Here is a 20,503-nt window from a genome sequence, read left to right on the forward strand (position 1 = left end):
CCATTGTTTCAGCCTTGTTAGGCATCGTCAGTGAGGCATAGCTGATATCTCTCTAGGCACCGTGAGCAAGGGGTCCACGTCTGGATTACCCTTTAAACTTATGGAGAGCAAAAAAGGGTCGCAAGAGTTCATACCAACATATATTGTGTACAATACAGAATTATTTTATAACTAAACTCCAAATTGCAATCAGGAGAAATGAAACTGTTATTTATAACATAATCTTATTTGAGCTGTCACTGAGCTGTCTCTTCTATCACTGGGTGACCAAGCTGTCCTGTTGCAGCTACTTGATGCTCAACCCATTGTACACCACTACAGACTAGGCTGGTGCTTTCTACATGAGAATATTAACAAGTTTTATAACGAGTACATCATGTGGTGTGTATTAGGAGAGGAGTGTGATGTTTACATGATGCTCTGTGTCACGTGTTGTGCGTTTACATGATGCTCTGTGTCACGTGTTGTGCGTTTGAAGTTGCCTAGCAACGGAAGGATGGTCATAGTCCACTACCGGAAGTGCGTGTCTGACAGGCGCCTGGCTTCCGCCCTCCAGCTTGTGGCCTGCTCCTATTACACGCCGTACCACCTCTGCCCGCTTCCGCCAGCCAACACCGGAACTCTCTTCTTCTCCATCCTCCTTGTGAACCTGCAGATGGCGGCAAACGGTGTGGGTGAGAAACGGAGTGCGGAGGAGGATGTGTGCGGGGAGGACGCGGTGCTGTCCCTGCAGGAGGTGCTGGAGGAAGACGAGGCGCTGCAGGACGAGGCCTGTGCGGTGCTGGCAGGCAGCGACCATGAGAAATGCTCCTACCCACAGGTACCATCATCACTGCACAAACCAGCTCTTCGCCTGGCATATCCTGGCACTGAGCATTATAGCTTCTTGTATCCAAATACCCATATTGCTGACAGTCTCCATCACTAATCATTTATTTCCTGATTACTTCCCCTGTCAGACACCTCCTAGAACCCAATTAAATGTCCATTTTGTAAGAAACCTGCCCTCTGTGACAGTATCTACAATCAATACTAATTATCCTCCACTATTTGTCATATTTATGTCTTTAGGCATTAAAACTTCTGTGGATCTAATAGTCCTATCTATAATTATGGGCCCTCTGTCCCAATGCACCCTGTATACTAAGAATAAGAATTTATTTAGATCTTCCAATTAAATCGAAAATAGACCAAGAAAAACACAGTGGGAGCAGCAATGGGGAAAGGTAGCTGGACCACCAGTTATTGAGGAAATGCTAGTTTCTTGATACCTATTAGCCTCAAAGCTGGCTAATGGGTATCTCCTGGAGATCTAGCATAGATAGGCCATCTATGCAGTAGGGGCCAAACTTAGGAGAGAGAACTTCAATGACAATACCTGTCTCATTAAGAAGTAATCTTGATTTTAGGGATGAACTTCACTGTTACCCTGCTGCATTTCACTAGCCAATTTTTGTTTGTGTGTGTATTTTCAGGGCTATGTGAAGCGACAGGCCTTGTATGCTTGTAATACTTGCACTCCTGATAAAGAAGAACCAGCAGGAATCTGCCTGGCATGCACATACAAGTGTCACGAAGGGCATGACTTGTTTGAACTGTATACCAAAAGGTAACAACCAGCTTTGTACAAAACTTATGTTTGGAACGATACATAATCGTGAATCGTAACAGCTTCTGTGTTTTGTCTTCTCAGGAATTTTCGCTGTGACTGCGGGAATAGGAAATTTAAACAGCTCGAGTGCAAGTTTTTTCCTGTACGTATAGTCACTCCTCATCCATTGTGTTAAACAGAATGTTTTGATTACTTTGAGAATGACAGTTCTGGACGGCAGTTGCTCAGCTCTGTGACTAGAAGCAGGGCCGGATTAACATAGGGGCTGATGGAGCTGCAGCTCCAGGCCCAGGCCCATGGAATAGGCCCATTGGTTTAAAAAAAAAAAAAAAAAAATTTTTTTTACATTTTTTTTTTTTTTTTTTTTTACACACTACTCTTAGGGTTGCCAGGTATTTCTCATGTATTTCTTAGGGTTGCCAGGTATTTCTCAGAAGTATTTCTCAGGTATTTGAGGCTGCCTAGCCGGTGCCGGTATTGCAGTAATACCGGCAATACAAATGTCTGTCTCAGTATAAACATAGATTATTCTGCAATACCAGCGCCGGCCAGTAGGGGTCGCTGTTTGTGTGGAGAGAGGCAGTGAAAAGAAGTTACGGCATCTCCCTCCCTGCCTCTCTCTACTCACTGATCCGCGGGGGAGCAGCTCTGCACAGAGAGTCCAGACAGCAGCTCCGAGACATGGGGACGCTGAGACATTGGGACACTGGGGAACATGGGGACCCTGAGCATGGACGTCCGCGGGGGGGACGACATAATTGTAATGACATCCATGCTTGGCCCCTTTTTGACAGTGTCATTAAAGGGAAGGAGCATAGTCATTTTCACATAAAGCAAGGATGAATAGCGTTTTCACAACTATGGTGTCAGGAATATATGTTTGTATTCCTGACACTATAGTGTTCCTTTCATCAAATTACAGGAACATTCTGGTCACCATAACAGCTTTATCTAAATGAAAATGCTGTGATGCAAGGAGGCCCCTGGGTGCTCTTTCTTTGAAGGAGTGAAACCGCTCTCAAATGGTTTACCCCCAAAGGCTTCCTTCAGCTCCAGATCTCCAGGTCGCTCAGTGGTATTCGACTTCTGAAACAGAGTGTCAGGAAGTGCAGATTGACGTTGGGCATGGGTGCCGCTGATTGACTAGAGTGGTCAGCTGACACTCTAAGCCAATCGCTAGTTCCCGATTCATAACAATGTTTTACGTTTTTATGAATGGGGAGCTACTGATTGGCTTAGAGTGCTAGCTGACCCATCTAGCCAATCAGCGGCACCCATACCAAGCGGCCCTCTGTGTTTGCTGACACTCAGTAAATAAAAGTTACATTAACACTGATATTGTTTGTTTTTACCTGGGGAGATGAGAAGGTCCAATGTTTCCCTGCCAGGCCCAGGTACCAACGCCTTATGATGTGGTGTCCAGAATGAAGTGCTCCAATCTCATTTTCTTCTCCTTCATTTGACACAGTCTTCTTTGTCTTCTGAGGCTTCTTCTGCTCCTTTACCTTTCTGATACTTTCTGCTACTAGTGATATCAGGACACTGGGAGACATGAGGACACAGACTCTAAGGGACACTGGGAGACATGGGGATACAAACACTAGGGGACACTGGGCGACATGGGGACACAGAGGCATGGAGACACAGGGAGACATGGGGACACTGGGTGACTTTGAGACATTGGAGACATGGCAGTGTCCCCATGTCTCCCAGCCAGTGTCCCTAGTATCTCAGTATCCCCATGTGTCCCTGGTGTCTCTCAGTGTCTGTAGTGTGCCAGTGTCCCTAGTGTCTCAGTGTTCCCTAGACTCCCAAAGTCCCCTAGTCTCCCAATGTCTCTGTGTCCCCATGTCTCCTAGTGTCTCAGTGTCCCCTAGTATAAAAGAAAAAATCTCAGGCACTCACTGTGATAGATTTAGGCAGGTTTATTGGACACCGCAACGTTTCGACCTGTACCCAGGTCTTTATCAAGTCTCCAATGTCCCCTATGTATCAGTGTCCCCTATGTATCAGTGTCTCAGTGCCCCATGTCTCTCAGTGCCCCATGTCTCTCTGTGCCTGTAGTGTCTCTGTGCCCGTAGTGTCTCTGTGCCCGTAGTGTCTCTGTGCCCGTAGTGTCTCTGTGCCTGTAGTGTCTCTGTGCCCGTAGTGTCTCTGTGCCCGTAGTGTCTCTGTGCCCGTAGTGTCTGTGTCCCCTAGTATAAAAGAAAAAAATCTCAGGCACTCACTGTGATAGCTTTAAGCAGGTTTATTGGACACCGCAACATTTTGACCTGTACCCAGGTTTTTATCAAGTCTCCAGTGTCCCCTATATATCACAGTGTCTCAGTGCCCCATGTCTCCCCATGTCCCCTCGTGTCTGTCACCCAGTGTCCCCAAGAGTCTCAGATTTCCCAGGTCTCCCAGTGTTCCCTAGTATCTGTGTCCCCATGTCTCCCAGTGTCCCAATGTCTCTCAATGTCCCCTAGTGAAATGGGGACACTGGGAGACATGAGGACACAAACACTAAGGGACTGGGAGACATAGGGACACAGACATTCCCCCTTTTTGTGTATGTTCGCCCTTTCGGCCGTTCTGGTTATGTGATTTGTGTCAGTAGCCCACCCTTTTACCGCATCCATAGACTTTCTGCTTTACTGGACACTGCTGTTAGGGGGTATGGGTTTACTTGAAAGATGAAAGCATGAGATTAGCAAAGGGTATGTGTTTTCTCATAGTTGCATCCTATGAGTTTCCCTACAGCATCATCTCCATCAGATACATGACGCTTAGGAGGTAGGACTGTTTTAGTGTTTTTGGTCAATAAGATTTTGTAATTAGGCCCATCATAATTATCAGCACCAGGCCCACTGGGCTCTTAATCCGGCCCTGACTAGAAGTGTCAGGCATAGGAACTTGTCTCAGTATATCTTTTGACTGGGTTGGAATTTCATGAAATTCCAACGCAGTCAGTATGAGTATATCATAAAGATTTTATTAGTGCTGCTTTAAAGCAGTACTGTTACTTTTGAGTTTTTCATCAATCTATCAATCTAGAAACAAAGTATGGGCTTCTCTAAATTCGTGTAGGTCGTATTTTTGGCAAAAGTAGTGGATGCTCCACCCACTGTAACATCTTGCCATTTTCCGTAAGCCATCTCATTGTACATGTGTGAGTTCTCCTGTAGAAGATCTCACTGTCTCAAAGGATTTTTCCAAACCCTGTGTTCTTTAATCTGATCTCCTAGCGGCCAGGAGTTAGACTTTATGGGCTGGGAATTTACATTAGACACCAGGCAGTGCCAGACTAGTCTTGCATCTAATGCATAATAAAAAAAATGAAGATAATTATTTGATATAAAATCACAACTAATATTTTCATAGTGTTATTTTTGTTATTGTTAGATTACCCTGCAGTTAGTAGTAATTCTGGCAGCAAATGGCACATTAACCCCTTAAGGACACATGACATGTGTGACATGTCATGATTCCCTTTTATTCCAGAAGTTTGGTCCTTAAGGGGTTAAACTGTATCTACCAATTACACTTAAAGGGACACTATAGTCACCAGTACAACTACAGCTTATTCTAGGGCCTAGAATAAGCTGTAGTTGTACTGGTGACTATAGTGTCCCTTTAAGTGGCTATATAGGCTATATTGTCTAGGGACACTATAGTCACCAGTACAACTACAGCTTATTCTAGGCTTTTTACTGTTTTTTCAGAGAAAATGCAGTGTTTACATTACAGCCTTGGGATACCTCTACTGGCCACTCCTCAGCTACTGGAAGTGCTTCTTGGGGCAGTGCTGTACAGTGTCTCCACTCTCTGTATGGAGATACTGAACATTCCTCGTAGAGATGCATTGAATTAATGGATCTCTATGAGGAGATGTTGATTGGCCAGGGCTGTGTTTGGCTTGTGCTGGATCTGTTCCTGATCTGCCTCATTGACACACTCAGCCATTACAATGCTTTCCTTTGAGAAAGCATTTTGATTGGCTCATATTACCACTTCTGATTATGTCAGCCAAGCAGCCAGATCAGGGACAGAGCCAGCAGACTGGAATAAAGGTAAGATTGTACTATATTTAGGGAGGCCAGGGCCGGTAGATAGTCTTTTTAACACTATAGGGTCAGGAATACGTTGTATTACTGTCCCTATAGTGTTTCTTTAACTATTCCGTTTCATTTAATTTAAATTCTAAATCCAATTTAGTAAAACACTCATGTACTGTACTTTTATACTTTAACTGTTTTCAGAGTTAAAACAAATACACCAAGTGGAAATTTCATAATAATCTTCTTTTATCTTAGGAAAAGGAGACATCTAACATTTTAAATACGTATAATGCAAACTTTTTTGGCCTGTACTGCATATGCAAAAGACCCTATCCTGACCCAGAAGACGAGGTAAGTGCTTGGATTTCAGCAGTCTTATACCGGACTCGTCTAATTACTTCTAAGTAGATTAGACAGGAAGTGTCACATTGTACCCACTTTGTGAGCGATGGTTAATATTTGCAGATAGATTTCCATTTATTTCTCTAAATGCTGGTTGAGTGTAATAGGAAAAGAAATTGAGCATTTTCAAGGCCACAGTTATGCCTCACCGGCATAGTAATTACTAATTGAAATATTATACTGATAATATTTTAACAGTAAGGGGATTGTTTAACTTTGTTTGACATGTGAAGTTTAATGGGCAACAGTATAATTTATTTGGTATTATAACTAACTAAATATAGATTCCAGTATATATTTTTTTTATTTTACAGTAAAGATAATGGTATCGGGACAATCTCACTGTGCAGTTTATTGGGGATGAAGCAGCCAGCATACATTTGTAGATGCATGAGTAGGGGTGCAGATTCTAGAGACCCCATCTTAGGCCTTAGTTCCGTATAATGATGAAGTGAAACACCTTTTGGCTCTCTGATTTGTAACCTTTATACTACAACCTGTCTTGGTCCTCTTGTTAAAGTGAAGGTTTTTTTTTTTTTTTTTTTTTTTATTTAATTATAGATGAAACGATCTTTGCATATAAAAGAAAAATACAGTCTTCATTTTAACATCCTTTAGAAAAATATAATTATTTCTCTATTCCTTCATGGAAGACTTTATTAGGGATTTATATTTTCTTTGCTGAATCCATATTGATTTTTGCTATATACATTTTTGTTGTCTCCCCACCCATAATGTTTAGGTTCCAGATGAGATGATACAGTGTATCGTCTGTGAAGATTGGTATCATGGAAGGGTAAGTTACTGTTCAAACAGTTTTTACAAGAAGAATGCCCTTTAATTAGTATTTACGCTGATCCCAAATATATTTTACTTCACTTGGCCCATAACAGAGAGGAATCTATTCTGTTTTCATATTCATGTTCCAACCCACAGAGGCAGACCATAGTTTAAATGCTGGACAAATTCACTCTCCATGGGACACACAGCAACCCCAGATCATTGCTTTTGCATTCTTTAGGCCTCGTCTTGGAGGTTCAACTGATATCCGCGTAGGCACAGGTTCCAAATCTGTTTTACCCGTTAGACTTGGAGAGACCCTTATCAAATTCAAATAAGACAAAGCCGTGTAAGAGGAGTAAACACTTAGTGAGCAGACGTTCAGACATGCGTGTATATGGAATGCCTTATCAGCCAGTGGCATTCTTGACACTGCTCTATACTTTAAGCTCTGCTTAAAATAAATCTAATGCTTAAATGAGCTACTCCATATACTTGAATGAACTGAGGACTTAACTGACAGCTATGGGACCTCTACACAATCTAAAGACTGAGTATAATGGAAATTCTGATTGATCGCAATCTGAGCTCAAAATAAACACCTAATCCTTGTACTAATTTTGGATTTATTTTCATTTGGTATTTAAAATATATAAAATTGAATCAATCCTATTGACGTTTAAACAATGCTCTCTATTATAGCACCTTGGGACACAACCACCAGAACACGTTGAGTTTCAAGAGATGGTATGCCAAGCATGCATGGATCGCTGCTCGTTTCTCTGGGCCTATACATCGTACTTAGCTGGTAAGGTCTATTCTGTATTCAGTGCCAAAGCTGAGTGATCATAGCTGGTACTATAATGCAGTGTGATTTGGGATATTACAAAAAATACCCTGCACTCACAGGAAATTAATAGATGCAAACTATAGATGGTTGAACAAGGTTAGTCTAGAGCAGGGGTAGGCAACCTACGGCACTAGTGCCATGTACGGCACTCGAGGTGTCTTTGCACGGCCCTCAAGGCTGCTAGAGTCAAACAGGCTCTTTCCTATCACGAGTCCCAGTAAAACTTCAGATATCTGCTAATACGAAAAGGTGGTGAAGGACAATCCTCAATTTATGCATTGCAGCACGTAGAGGAAGTGATCTCAGATCACTTCCTCCCAGCACTTGTAAATGGGAATCCACACTGTAGCAGAGCAGCCTGCAGCTGCTGTTGCAGCTCCTATACTTGAGCTATACCTGGTCGGCCCGGTCCCCACTGGAACCTAAGGAAGCTACCCACACTGCTAGATATACACAGAAATGCAGAATAACCCTCCACTCATACAAATAATACGAACAGCCCACACACAAACAAACACACAATCCCCACAAACGCAACACCACTAACAATCCACATGCAGCCTCTCACATGCAATACCCCAAACAGCCCCCACACACTACCAACACACAATGTGACATATCCATCCACACACTATTCCAAAAGCAGCCCTCATACACAGCCCACATTCATATGTATCATACACGATACCACAAACTACTCCCGAACATATACAATATAATATCTCATATACGCACAAATACAACGATACAAAGCAATTACAGTAAAAATAACACAAGCAGAATACGGCAGCAAACACACCTCAATTTAAAAAAATAGGATCGGCACGCTACGGGACATCACAATCCTATATCTGCACAGTGCTGCTAAAAGGTTGCCTACCCCTGGTCTAGAGTCTAGACTCACACTAAAACGTCCAAAAATAGAAATCCTACAAACTACATCTTGCTCAGTGTACTGAGCAAAAGATCAATAATAACAAAGCAAATAAAAAAAGTAAACCATTTATATTTCTGAACTACATTTCCCATGATGCAAAGTTGCCTTTTAGGTTTGTATGACTGGCTGCTATATGTATTTCAGTACCTGGTGTTACAAAGATCACCCCTGCTGAGGCTGATGCTGAGGATATTGAGGTGGATGATGAACCAGGAGAGGACAAACTCCAGAATGGTGTTGATATCAAAACTGAAAAAGAAAAAATGGAAATCCCTAAACACCCAAATATCAAGGAGGAAAAAAATGAGCCAAGTAGCCCTTCCACCAGCACAACTTCTGAGCAGGTAACTGAAGGAATAGTCGTGTTTTTAATTTCTGTTCCTTTTTAATTGTGAGAAAAAACGAGGAGTCCGTATTCAGTTTTATTTATAGATCCAGCCAATAGTGTCTGTGTACATGTTATCGATATACATCGACTTAAAGGATTACACCAAGCATCATAAGCACTTCAGCCCACTGTAGTGGTTATGATGCGGGAGTACCCTGACACCATTCCTCAGTAATAGGGCAAGCCATTTTGCAAAGGTTTTCATCTTACCTGGGACCAACTAGGGTTTTGCCGGGTGACTCGCATCTGGCTACTGCCAATCCTATTATTAATTCACTTGCTAGGAACACCAGGTGAGAGCTCTGTTAATAAATGTACATCTGCAAAGAACATGCGCACAATTTTTATTATCTTGCTTGGAACTCTCGTACCAGGATGGCTGACTCTGCCGGAGGTGGAGTTACATCTCCAGCAGCAGTTTAAAATATTTACTTATGTGCACGGTTTTATATTGAAACGGTGTGCGTAACAGGTTCCTGGCACCGTGACCACTTCAAAACACTGAAGTGGTCACGGTGCGCTTGGAGTAATCTAACATTATTACACTCAGACATCAGACTCAGACTCAGTGCCTCGTGAAAGTCAGACCATTTTTTTTTTTTACGTTTGTCTATTTTTGGTGCACTCCACTTATAATGTATTACTAAAGATAAGATGGACACCTGATTAAAGAGATACTTTAGTCATCAAACCAACTTTATCCAATTATATATGCCACAGTTAAAGCGTGTTGGTTAAAGGGTCACTCCAGACTCCTAAAACACTTAAACGACCACTATAGGCACCCAGACCACTTCAGCTCAATGATGGTGCCAGGTTCATCTAGGGTTAAGTCAAAAGAAAAAGAAAAGAAGCCAGTGACTAAGTCAACCGGCCTCTGAGTGTGCCAGGGGGATCCAAACAAGGGGGTAACCCTTACATACGTGTGAAAGAACAATATTTACAAAAAGGTAAACCTAGGTAGAGAAGAGGAACCTCCTCATCCCCACACCTGGTCCACCCAATAGGAGACCCCTCCCTTCGGTAATGCTTCACGATAAAACGTTTATTGTAATTTATCAAAATAAAATATATATGTGTAAACACCAACAAAAATAAAAAGTGAAAAAAAGTGGGTAAGAAAAAAGTATAAAATAATAATGAGGAGAGCCACAAAAATAACTGTGGGTGTAGACCATAATCTGTAATATATATATTAGGTCCTCCCAAAAACACCCCAGATAAAATTCCAGCAAGTAGGCTCAATAGCCAGATAGGGTGAGATATAGAGAGAGGAGCTCAAAAATAGGTATAAAAACCTGGTGCACTTGGTAACAATATTAGAAACAAATTGTATCAAGTGCACATAGTTGCTCAATTGCTCTTAAATCCCTGTGTTGTGGGATCAAGTACACATTGTTGCTCAGTTGTTAAGTCCCTATGTTGTGGGATATTTAACTAAATCGTGCTACCACTGGAAAGCAATAGAGCTAAATGAGCTGACCCAGCTGAATGATCAAGCTGGAACATTAGAAGCCCCTTCTCTCAAAGGATTCCTATACCTCTGACGAAGGCGCATCAAGGCGCTGAAACGCGCGTTAGGTTAGTCAGGAGAAGCCCCATATTTAAGATTCCAGCGAGCTATAGATTTATGAATCTGGGGGCTGTGGATGTCGAATTAATCAATTTATTCTATAGAGAGGAGCTTTGGATGCTCAGCTCTTTTCGTGTGATCTGGGGGTTTGGGAGGTGGATCCCTCGAGAGAAGGGGCTTCCAATGTTCGAGCATTCAGCTGTGACAAGTCTGCAATTTAGCTCCACTGCTTTCTAGTGACAAAACGTTATAATTTAAGTTATAAGTTAAAATTTAACATCCCACAACACAGGGATTCTAAAGCTATGGGGCAACAATGTGCACTCGATATAATATCCCCACACACAGGGATTTAAGAGTAACGGAGCAATAATGTGCACTTGATACAATTTGTTTCCAATATTGTTACCAGGTACACCAGGTTTTTATACCTATTCTGAGCTCTTCTCTCCATATCTCATCCTATTTGGCTATTGAGCCCATTTGCTGGAATCCTATCTGGGGTGTTTTTTCTGGGAGGACTATATATATTATAGATTATGGTCCACACCCACAGGCATTCTGGGGTCTGGGAGAGGAATCCTTTGAGAGAAGGGGCTTCTAATGTTCCAGCTTGATCATTCAGCTGGGTCAGCTCATTTAGCTCTATTGCTTTCCAGTGGTAGCACGATTTAGTTAAATATCCCACAACATAGGGACTTAACAACTGAGCAACAATGTGTACTTGATCCCACAACACAGGGATTTAAGAGCAATTGAGCAACTATGTGCACTTGATACAATTTGTTTCTAATATTGTTACCAAGTGCACCAGGTTTTTATACCTATTTTTGAGCTCCTCTCTCTATATCTCACCCTATCTGGCTATTGAGCCTACTTGCTGGAATTTTATCTCGGGTGTTTTTTGGAGGACCTAATATATATGTTACAGATTATGGTCTAGACCCACAGTTATTTTTGTGGCTCTCCTCATTATTATTTTATACTTTTTTCTTACCCACTTTTTTTCACTTTTTATTTTTGTTGGTGTTTACACATATATATTTTATTTTGATAAATTACAATAAACGTTTTATCGTGAAGCATTACCGAAGGGAGGGGTCTCCTATTGGGTGGACCAGGTGTGGGGATGAGGAGGTTCCTCTTCTCTACCTAGGTTTACCTTTTTGTAAATATTGTTCATCTAGGGTTAACCCTGATTTTTCACAGTGAGAAGATGCTGCCGTCCATAGGAAAGCATTGAGAAATGCTTTCCAATGGACTGACTGTGCGCGCGGCTCTTGCCGCGCGTGCGCATTCGGCGGATGACGTCGGAAGAGGGAGGAGAGTCCCCAGCGCCGAGGGAGCCCAGCGCTGGACAAAGGTAAGAATTTAACTCCTTCCTCCCCCTTCAGCCCAGTGGGAGGGGGGCCCAGAGGGTGGGGGGGGACCCAAAGATCCTATAGAGCCAGGAAAACAAGTTTGATTTCGTGGCACTATAGTGGTCATTTAAGCCTGTTGAAAAGCTTTATGTCTGTATATTGTGTTCTCTCCACAAAAAGTGCAGATTTACATATAAATTAACTTGGTTTCACATCCTGGTTTTAAAGCAGACAACATGCCCTGTTACTTCCTGGTTTGGTTATCTCAATGGAGCTAAACTCAAGAGGCAGCAATTTCCCAGAACACTTGCTTTGCAATGACTTGTAAATGAGTTACATTGGGAAGTCTGTGATAGGACAGTCACAGAAAGTCTAGGCGGATTAGAAGGGGATGGTTTGCAAAGGCTTCAGACAAGAGAATTGCAGTGCCTTTGAATTGCAGTGCTGGGCAAAATACTGAGTGTGTATGTGGGTGTACAGCAGTTCTGTTACCCCTCACACGGGGGTGGGGTTACACAGTTCCATTGCCGTAAAAAAGTGTATACTACGGGTGAAGGAACAAGAAACGCACAGATCTGTAAGTATCAGTTCCTCTTTCAGAAAACAACATCCATTGATAGAGTTTACTTTGACTATTCTAAAACAGAACCATGAAGATGTGAAAATAGAACATTCAATATGGGCACATCTCCAGAAACTGGGAATGGAGAAATGCAGTCTGGGAAGTGCTGTATTTTCAAGTTCGATATTGTGGTGTGATTGGACTTGGAGGTTTTGTAATTATTATTATAGAGATTTATTTAGTACCAACTTATTTCCCAGCTCTTTAAAATATTAATTGGGAAAGTTTAACAATAAATGAGACTGTTACAAAATGTTACGGGAACAATCGATTCATGAGGATCCTAGTCTATACAAGTTGACTTTGTACACACTATTTTATGATTTACGTTTGTTTTTGGCAGAAAAATGTAAAAAAGGAGAATTCTTCCCCAGTGAAAACCGAAACTAAACCTGGAGTCAAGTGCAAACTCCAAGAGTACAAAACACATCTGGGAGCTGTGACCAAGACTGCCACCTACTGGCCGAACAACTGGCGCAGCAAGCTCTGTACTTGCAAAGACTGTATGGTAAGCAGAGCCATTGCTTTGAACACACAGAAATTTGAAAGTTGTGCTACAAGACACTTTCTACATAAAATGCATGTATTGCACAGGAGGGCATGGCCTAACTTGCAGATGTATGTTAAAGAGGTGCTGTCACATCTGAGTGGGGGACCATTTCTATTCGATATAGATGTGGCAGAAATTATTTCAATAATCTTACCGTTGACCGTTTCTCTGTAATAGAACTGCATACATTGACCAGCTTTTTCAGAGTTTGTGACTTGAAGAGAGTACAAAAAGTCCAATTATATATAGCTAACCCCAGCAATACAAAAGGTTAAATGTCCAGTAAATGTACCACTAGGGACCTGCAAGAAAACCTGGATTGAATGCTGTCTCAAGCCAATAAAACAAATCCCATAAAATTCTGTGATAATTGAATGAAAACAATATAAGCTAGTTTGAGCCTTATATGAATGAAGAACCGTCAATAGTAAATGGAATTTAATTGTGTTCAGCAAAACTTTATCATTTCGTTCCCAACCAATCGCAACTGAAAGGAATATTGTAAAGCGCTATGGCATGTGTTGGTGCTATATAAATGGCAATAATAATAAAAAGGAGCACTATAGACACTCAGGCTACTTCATCTCAATGAAGTGGTCTGGGGGCCATATGCGGCCAGACAACCCAACCTCCCTCAAGTCCCCTCTTTTAACACTGCAGTTGTAACCATTGCCATTCAATATGACAGCCACTAGAGGCGCTGCTATAAAATAAGTCAAACTCTGCTGTTTTAGTCATATTGTCTCAAGAAACCGTGTGGTTGTCGCAGTGTTTTGCTGCACATACAGAGTAGCCTCCCATTGCTTTCTTATGGGAAAGCAATGGATTGGTTGTTATCATCAATTGGCTTGAGCGAGGAAATTCACCTTTTAAACTTGACAGAGCTGGCCCGGTCATCCAAACTATGTCTAGGGGGTGCTATTGCGTTAGGAATACATATTTATACATGTTCTTTTAATGAACAACCCCAAAAGAGAATTTAATGTTTTCTCTTCTGATGCACCACTCTTATCAGAAAATGTATGCTGAGCTTGAAGTGCTGTTTTTGGTGGATGAATATGACACAGTACAATCTTATGAAAACAAAGGAAAAACCGCAGAGGCACAAGAGAGACGAGACCCCTTAATGACTGCCCTCAGCAGCATGAACAGAGTGCAGCAAGTGGAGTTAATCTGTGGTAAGCATGTCATTATCATATGAATGAGTCACTAGTTTCTTTTAAAAGGTGTTTTTTGATCATTTTTCTCCAGTTAATCCATGCTTATGGTTAAAATCTTATGGAAATTTTTCTCTTTTTAGAGTACAATGACATGAAGTCAGAGCTGACGGACTATCTGAAGAAATTTGCAGAGGAGGGGAAGGTAAATTGGATTTTTAAATGTATGTGTATATTTCACAGATTTCATACAATAGAAATAACTTGGCTTTGTAGAAAATTAGACCGTTTTCCTACTCCTTAAGATGGATTAAAAAGCACGCCGACACGCAAGCATCACACCATAACCACTATCGTGCACTGTAGTAGTTTTGGTTACAAGGCCTGTTGGACAACTTACCTAGGGTTTGCTAGTCGTAGCTTCGAGTAGAGCGAACTGTGTGTGAAATAGAAGTTATTATGGGAGGCCATTAACTTTTATGAAGAGAGGGGTTATTTATTTATTTATATATATATATATATATATATATATATATATATATATATATATACACACAAATAATCAGATTTTTATACATAATATAAAATATAGCATTAGGTCCACATTTATACATCTTAATCGTTCAAAACAGATATAATAAAAGAAGAAAAAAATAAAGATTGATATTTATTGACCAGGCCTAGGGGTTAAAACAAAAAACTTCCCCTGGCCAAGCCCTTTCCCTTTTATAAGTTTTCTAATCTTTCGTCACTTATTTGACCTCGTTCAAACTACTTCCCTCTCATATTTGTGGGGGTAACGGCTCTCAGTCACTAGATCTTACATAACCAACCCGAGGGGCCCAGATTTCTTCATATTTCTCCTTGGAGACCCTATCTGAAGCTAGCCCTGCTTCCATTCTATATTGGAAATCCATTGTGAATGAATCTATCCATTTCAACGGGCCTATGTTTCTCCAGTTCCTAGCCATAACTATTTTAATAGCAATAAATAAATTAATCAAAAGAGTTTTAGTATTACCTGTAGGCATGTCGATATGGAACAAAAACATTTGTGCTGTTTAGTTAGTTTTCCTTTTATGTATAAAATGTATCAGCCCTGATAGTCTCTTTTAAAGGATCCAACTCTTCATATTCCCACCATATGTGTGGAAATGAACCAAGTGATCTGCTGCATTGCCAACAGTCTGGGGGACACCTGAGGTTGGATTTTGCATAGTCATATATGGACTTCCAATATGTTTACCCCGTGTATATGCCTTTTTGCAAGAAGAAGGCCCTGTAGCCATTCTTCAACTGGATGGAAAATTGGAGTTCTTGCTCCCATTTGATCAATGCCGGTGCTTTTTCTATTTCCCTTTGATTTATCACAAATCTCTAGAGGCCATTTTATTTCTGTAGTGGTGTGCCAGAAAGTAGTCAATCAGGGTTAACTCTGTAAATATTTTACTTAATATAAAGGATTTTTTTTCTCATAGTTAAATAGCTCTCTGGAAGGGAGATTGTATTTAAGTTGCAGGTGAGGAAATGGTAAAATTAAGTTCCCCAGTAATATCTCTGAAAAGTCCTCAATTCTGCACTTTTGCCATTCTTGAATATTTATGTCCTTTTATATAATATTTTAGACATGCTATCAGAGCACAACGGGACATATTGGTAGTGCCATATTTTTTTCTTTAAATATTGTACTACAAAAATGTATGTTTTAATAAGCAGATAATCAGTTCTTAAACCTTTCACAAACTCGCTATCACACCATATAAGATAAAAAGGTTTAATATTTTTAAGTTCTGCTTTTTCAAGTTCTAACCAGATCGGTCTCTAGGAGGAGAAATTCTCACAAATGACCCATCATATTAATTAGATATAACTTTTTTGAACTTCCAGGAAGAACACCCCACCCTCCTTCCATCTTCTCTGTAGTATATCCAAGGGTATTCTGGGTTACTTGTCCTGTCAAATATAATTAGAGATCTGTCTTTGGAATCCGCGTATCATCTGGGCATCTATCATCAGCGGGATGTTCCTAAATAAAAAATGTTAATTTTTAACTAGCCAAGACAACTCTAAACTCTTCCAGCATATGAAGAGAGGTATTTTGAGGGGCGTCTTAAACAATTGAAGACTAGGGGAGATTCTGCTAGGGAGTTGCAAGATGAACAGTGCCGCCTGCGAAAAGTCCTGCAAGTGTGAGTAGCAAGGGTACGAGCAAGTGGCCAGGAGAAGATTACCAGCAGAGCAGAGAGACCTAGTGTAGGCGTATCTACAAACTACTACAAAAATGAAACGGGGGCTAGAGGTTTTTATAAGTAAGTGTTAGTATTTTAAACTCACTCTTATAGTTCAAGAAGCCAAAGCAAGGATTGACAGAGGGGCGCGGTATGAGGAGCCATTGGAGAGGGGAAAAAATCAGCTTGGCCGCAGCATTCAATACAAACTGTAGCAAAGCAGGATGGTTTCTGGGTAGACCAATAAGGAGAGAATTGGTCCGTGCAGGAAATTTACTAGAGGAAGAAATTCTTTATCAGCATTTTGTGTAAGAAAGGGGTGGGCGCAGCAATGTTTTTTTAAGGTGGAACGGTCAGGATTTGACAACACACTGGACATGAGGTGTAAAGGTGAATACAGAATCAAAGATAAGACCGCGAGCTTGCAAGGATTTTATGATGCGTGTACCATCAACTTGCAGAGAGAGCAAAAGACTAGGATCAGTATTATGAGTAGAACAAATCAGAAGCTCAGTTTTACAGAGAGCAGTATAAAGAGAAAAGACACCAAGAAGCAGAACCTTGAGGGACCCCAACCAAGACCAGACAAGGGAAGGTGGTGTTAATAGAAAATGAAACACTGAATGAACGTTGAACTCTAAATAAAACTAAGGCAGATAAAACAAAGCCAAGAACCTTGTGTAAGATAACTCACTTGGCAATATCCTGTGATAGCACATTGCCCTTGCATACAATAAAAAAGTCCCTTTTTATCTTAAATGAAAGCATCCTACATTGTGTGTGTGTGTGTGTGTGTGTATATGTATGTATGTATGTATATATATATTGCTACAACGTACCTGTAACATTGCATAGATTAATTATACAATAATTTGGGATTTTAAATATTTGATTGCCTATACTTCTTTCTCATGACAGGTTGTCAAAGCGGAAGATATCCAGCAGTTCTTTGACGATCTGCGCTCACGGAAGAGAAGGCGTGTGGATGGCATGCAGTATTACTGTAGCTAGATAATGCTTAAGATTGCATTTGGTTCACAATTATGAAGCTCCCATGACATCTGTAACTCCCTGTCTGTCTTTGTGCTTTCTTTTTTGTGCTTCATATGAAACGTTTTGTTAAGTAGAATAATGCTTACTAAAACCGAATGGGCTTTATCCTGCCCAAATCATTTAGTTAGTAAAATTAATCACGTCGAACTCTGATTGCCAAGGGGCAAGCAGAGTCTGTTTTGATGCAAGGTTCCCCCCCCTTTGTTTTGTCATGGTTTCCACAATGTATTTATTTTATTTTTGTCCACTAGTCCTGAAAATAAGACCTGGTGTTGATAAGTAACCATAAAATATAATCTATACACTGTGCTAACCAAAATGCTGCAAAATGTATGAGTAGTAGGAGTTTGAAGCATACCTATACTATGATAACAATACAGTGAGCGTGAGCCTACGTTGTAAACACACAGCTCAAGATGAGCTCTAGGCATTGCGGGATTGCACCCACCAAGTGGTAGAGAAGTTTGCTTCCAGTTTTCCATGCTTAATTATTATACACAATTGCTATTGGTGTTAACTAGTACAAGGTATAAGTGTACTTTTACTGCTTAAAGGAACATATGTCAGGAAACAAACATGTATTTTTTGGCATTAACTTATCTATTTAGGTCTCCAGCCCCCCTTAGATCCATGGGTAAGGTGAGTTTACTTGCCTTCTCTCCCGTGCCGGCCTTGCCTTCCCATAAGAAATCATTGGGATACTATTACGCATGCACGGCAAGACCCTATGCTGCGCCGTTCAGCGTCTCCATGCAGAACGTGAAGACACTGAATGTAGGTGCTGCAGACTGTGCATCACTGAGATAAGCAGCACCTCTAGTGGCCGTCTGAGTGACTGCACCTAGAGAGATGTTCCTATGCAGCAATGTAAACACTAGCTTTTCTTTGAAAAGGCATTGTTTACAGTGCTCAACCTGCAGGGACATGCTATAGATACCAGAACCACTCCATTAAGTTGTAGTGGTTCTGATAACTATAGTGTCCCTTTTTAATGCAACAAAACTTTGTTCTGTATGTTTTAGGGCAAGTCCACTTTAAACCAATCTGTACTTTGTCATTTAATTCATTGTTTTTATATTTTCCCAGCATCCTTTCTGTTCTCTCTTGTAGAGATAGGGCTCACATTCTGCTTGTGAATTTTCTGTATAGGAAAGTGTTTGCAGCTTTTTATTGGCCTGGCTGTATCAGCTTGGCCATTGCTGTATAAGCATTTTTAAATAGACCAGAGCTATTCTGATGATGTTTTGCCCACAAAGTTTGTTAATTCCCAAACACTGCCTCCCCCACCCTGTTTATCTGTTAGATTTCAATTTCTCTTTATAGCTTTGAATATCATTACAATAAAAAATATTAAAAGTGTTGCATGTGATTCAATGCAATGGACTGCAGCAGCTTGTTTGGTTCCCATGGTGACTGGATGCAATGTAGATGCAATGTGTCCTGGAATTGCTCACTAGATTACAACTTTACTTAAAAAGTAAGTGTTTGGCAGCAAAGGAAAATTTATTCTAACATAAAAACTCTATCTTTAAGTGCCCTGCAGCTACAGCAGACCCATGTGTACCCAAGAAGAACTTTCCAATCAGAAGCATTACATTCTGTTCCATGGGATATAGTATTTCATAAACTTCAGTCCAGCAGCTATTTTGGTTTAAGGAGTTTGTGTTAGGGTGTAGCAGCCATACCGCAGCTTCCATCAGTTTAACCCTTTAAGGACCAAACTTCTAGAATAAAAGGGAATCATGACATGTCATGTGTCCTTAAGGGGTTAAAGGAACACTCCAAGTACAGTCCATTTTGGTTCTTATGAAGCCCTGATGCTTTTCAAAGACTATGTATTTCAAAGGGACATTATAGGCACCCAGTCCATTTCATCTCATTGAAGTGGTCTGGGTGCAATGTTCCTGCTTTCTACCAGACAACCACTAGGGGAGTTTCCCGGACTCAAGGTCACTTGAATAACGCTGGGTGTTATCACTAGTTCTGTTTAAATGATTGTGAGTGTATTTATATTTAACAAGTCTACTGATTTTAATGTTGCCTTAACGTATTAAGACTCCTCTTCAAAAAGATGACTAGCAAAGCATGTAGATTGGCACAATTTTATTGTACAAGAGGATTATGGGAAGAGTTATTTGGCAGCAAATTCCTTCTGCCTTTTTTCAAAGATCATTACAAGGTTAGACAGCAGCTCATATTAATGCGCAGGGCTGTGCAACCTTAGGTAATCCAAGGGCTGCATGCAAAGTTATACATTCTTCACATTACACCTTATGTCATACCTTAGTAGTTATTGAGTCTGCTTATATAGGTCGAGTAGCAGCCACACAAGATAAAATCTATTTAGTAAAGAGGAATGGTCACTTTGGAGATAATAAGGGGTGCTGTGCTGTGCGTGGTGGGGAGGGGAGGGGAGGGTAGGGGTGCTTTAGAAACATAAATAAAAGTATATTAAAGCAGTATCTCTCCACCCCCTCCCTTCTTACCTTTGGTGGAGAGGGGGGAGACAGCCATCCCTGGTGGTAAGAGGGACAGGCCCTGCAGCTCAGAGAGCCCGGCATGCCATCTGTTCGCCATCACTGGTATAGTGCCTATATATTGTGTGTGGAAGTTAGGGGCCAAAATCATTATTTTATATAATTAATAAACAACGTTTGTTCTCCCTTCTTCTCAGGGGAGGGACGACACTGCATGCCCTAGTCGTCTGCAGGTATTCAGTAACTATTTGCAGCTCCTCCGGCTCCAGGCAGAGTTTAGTACTCTCGCAAGCTCCTCTGAGCTGTGTCATGGTAACATGCCGCAACACTCTGAACCGCCCAGCTCGTGGGAGGAACATTCACCCTCCCAGCTCATCCTCTCCAGTCCACAGCAACGAAGTGCCGATGGGCCAGTGTGGGAGATCTGTTTGCCTGTGTGCTTTTATGTGGCCAGCTGGGTTGTCCTATAACAG

The 20,503-nt window shown here is 41.1% G+C and overlaps 1 protein-coding gene across 1 annotated transcript; it reads left to right on the forward strand.

The window, feature by feature from the left end:
* The first annotated feature begins 575 nt into the window (after window positions 1-575).
* On the forward strand, window positions 576-18,909 carry UBR7 (ubiquitin protein ligase E3 component n-recognin 7). The gene is made up of 11 exons (XM_063438978.1): window positions 576-820; window positions 1,476-1,609; window positions 1,694-1,754; window positions 5,908-6,003; window positions 6,797-6,850; window positions 7,537-7,642; window positions 8,766-8,965; window positions 12,909-13,073; window positions 14,131-14,293; window positions 14,416-14,477; window positions 17,419-18,909. Exons 1-11 carry the CDS (start codon window positions 656-658, stop codon window positions 17,509-17,511), a joined length of 1,299 nt encoding a protein of 432 aa, XP_063295048.1. The 5' UTR covers window positions 576-655; the 3' UTR covers window positions 17,512-18,909.
* The last annotated feature ends 1,594 nt before the right edge of the window (window positions 18,910-20,503 follow it).

Source organism: Pelobates fuscus, chromosome 13 (genome assembly GCF_036172605.1).
Source record: "Pelobates fuscus isolate aPelFus1 chromosome 13, aPelFus1.pri, whole genome shotgun sequence".
Classification (NCBI taxonomy): domain Eukaryota; kingdom Metazoa; phylum Chordata; class Amphibia; order Anura; family Pelobatidae; genus Pelobates; species Pelobates fuscus.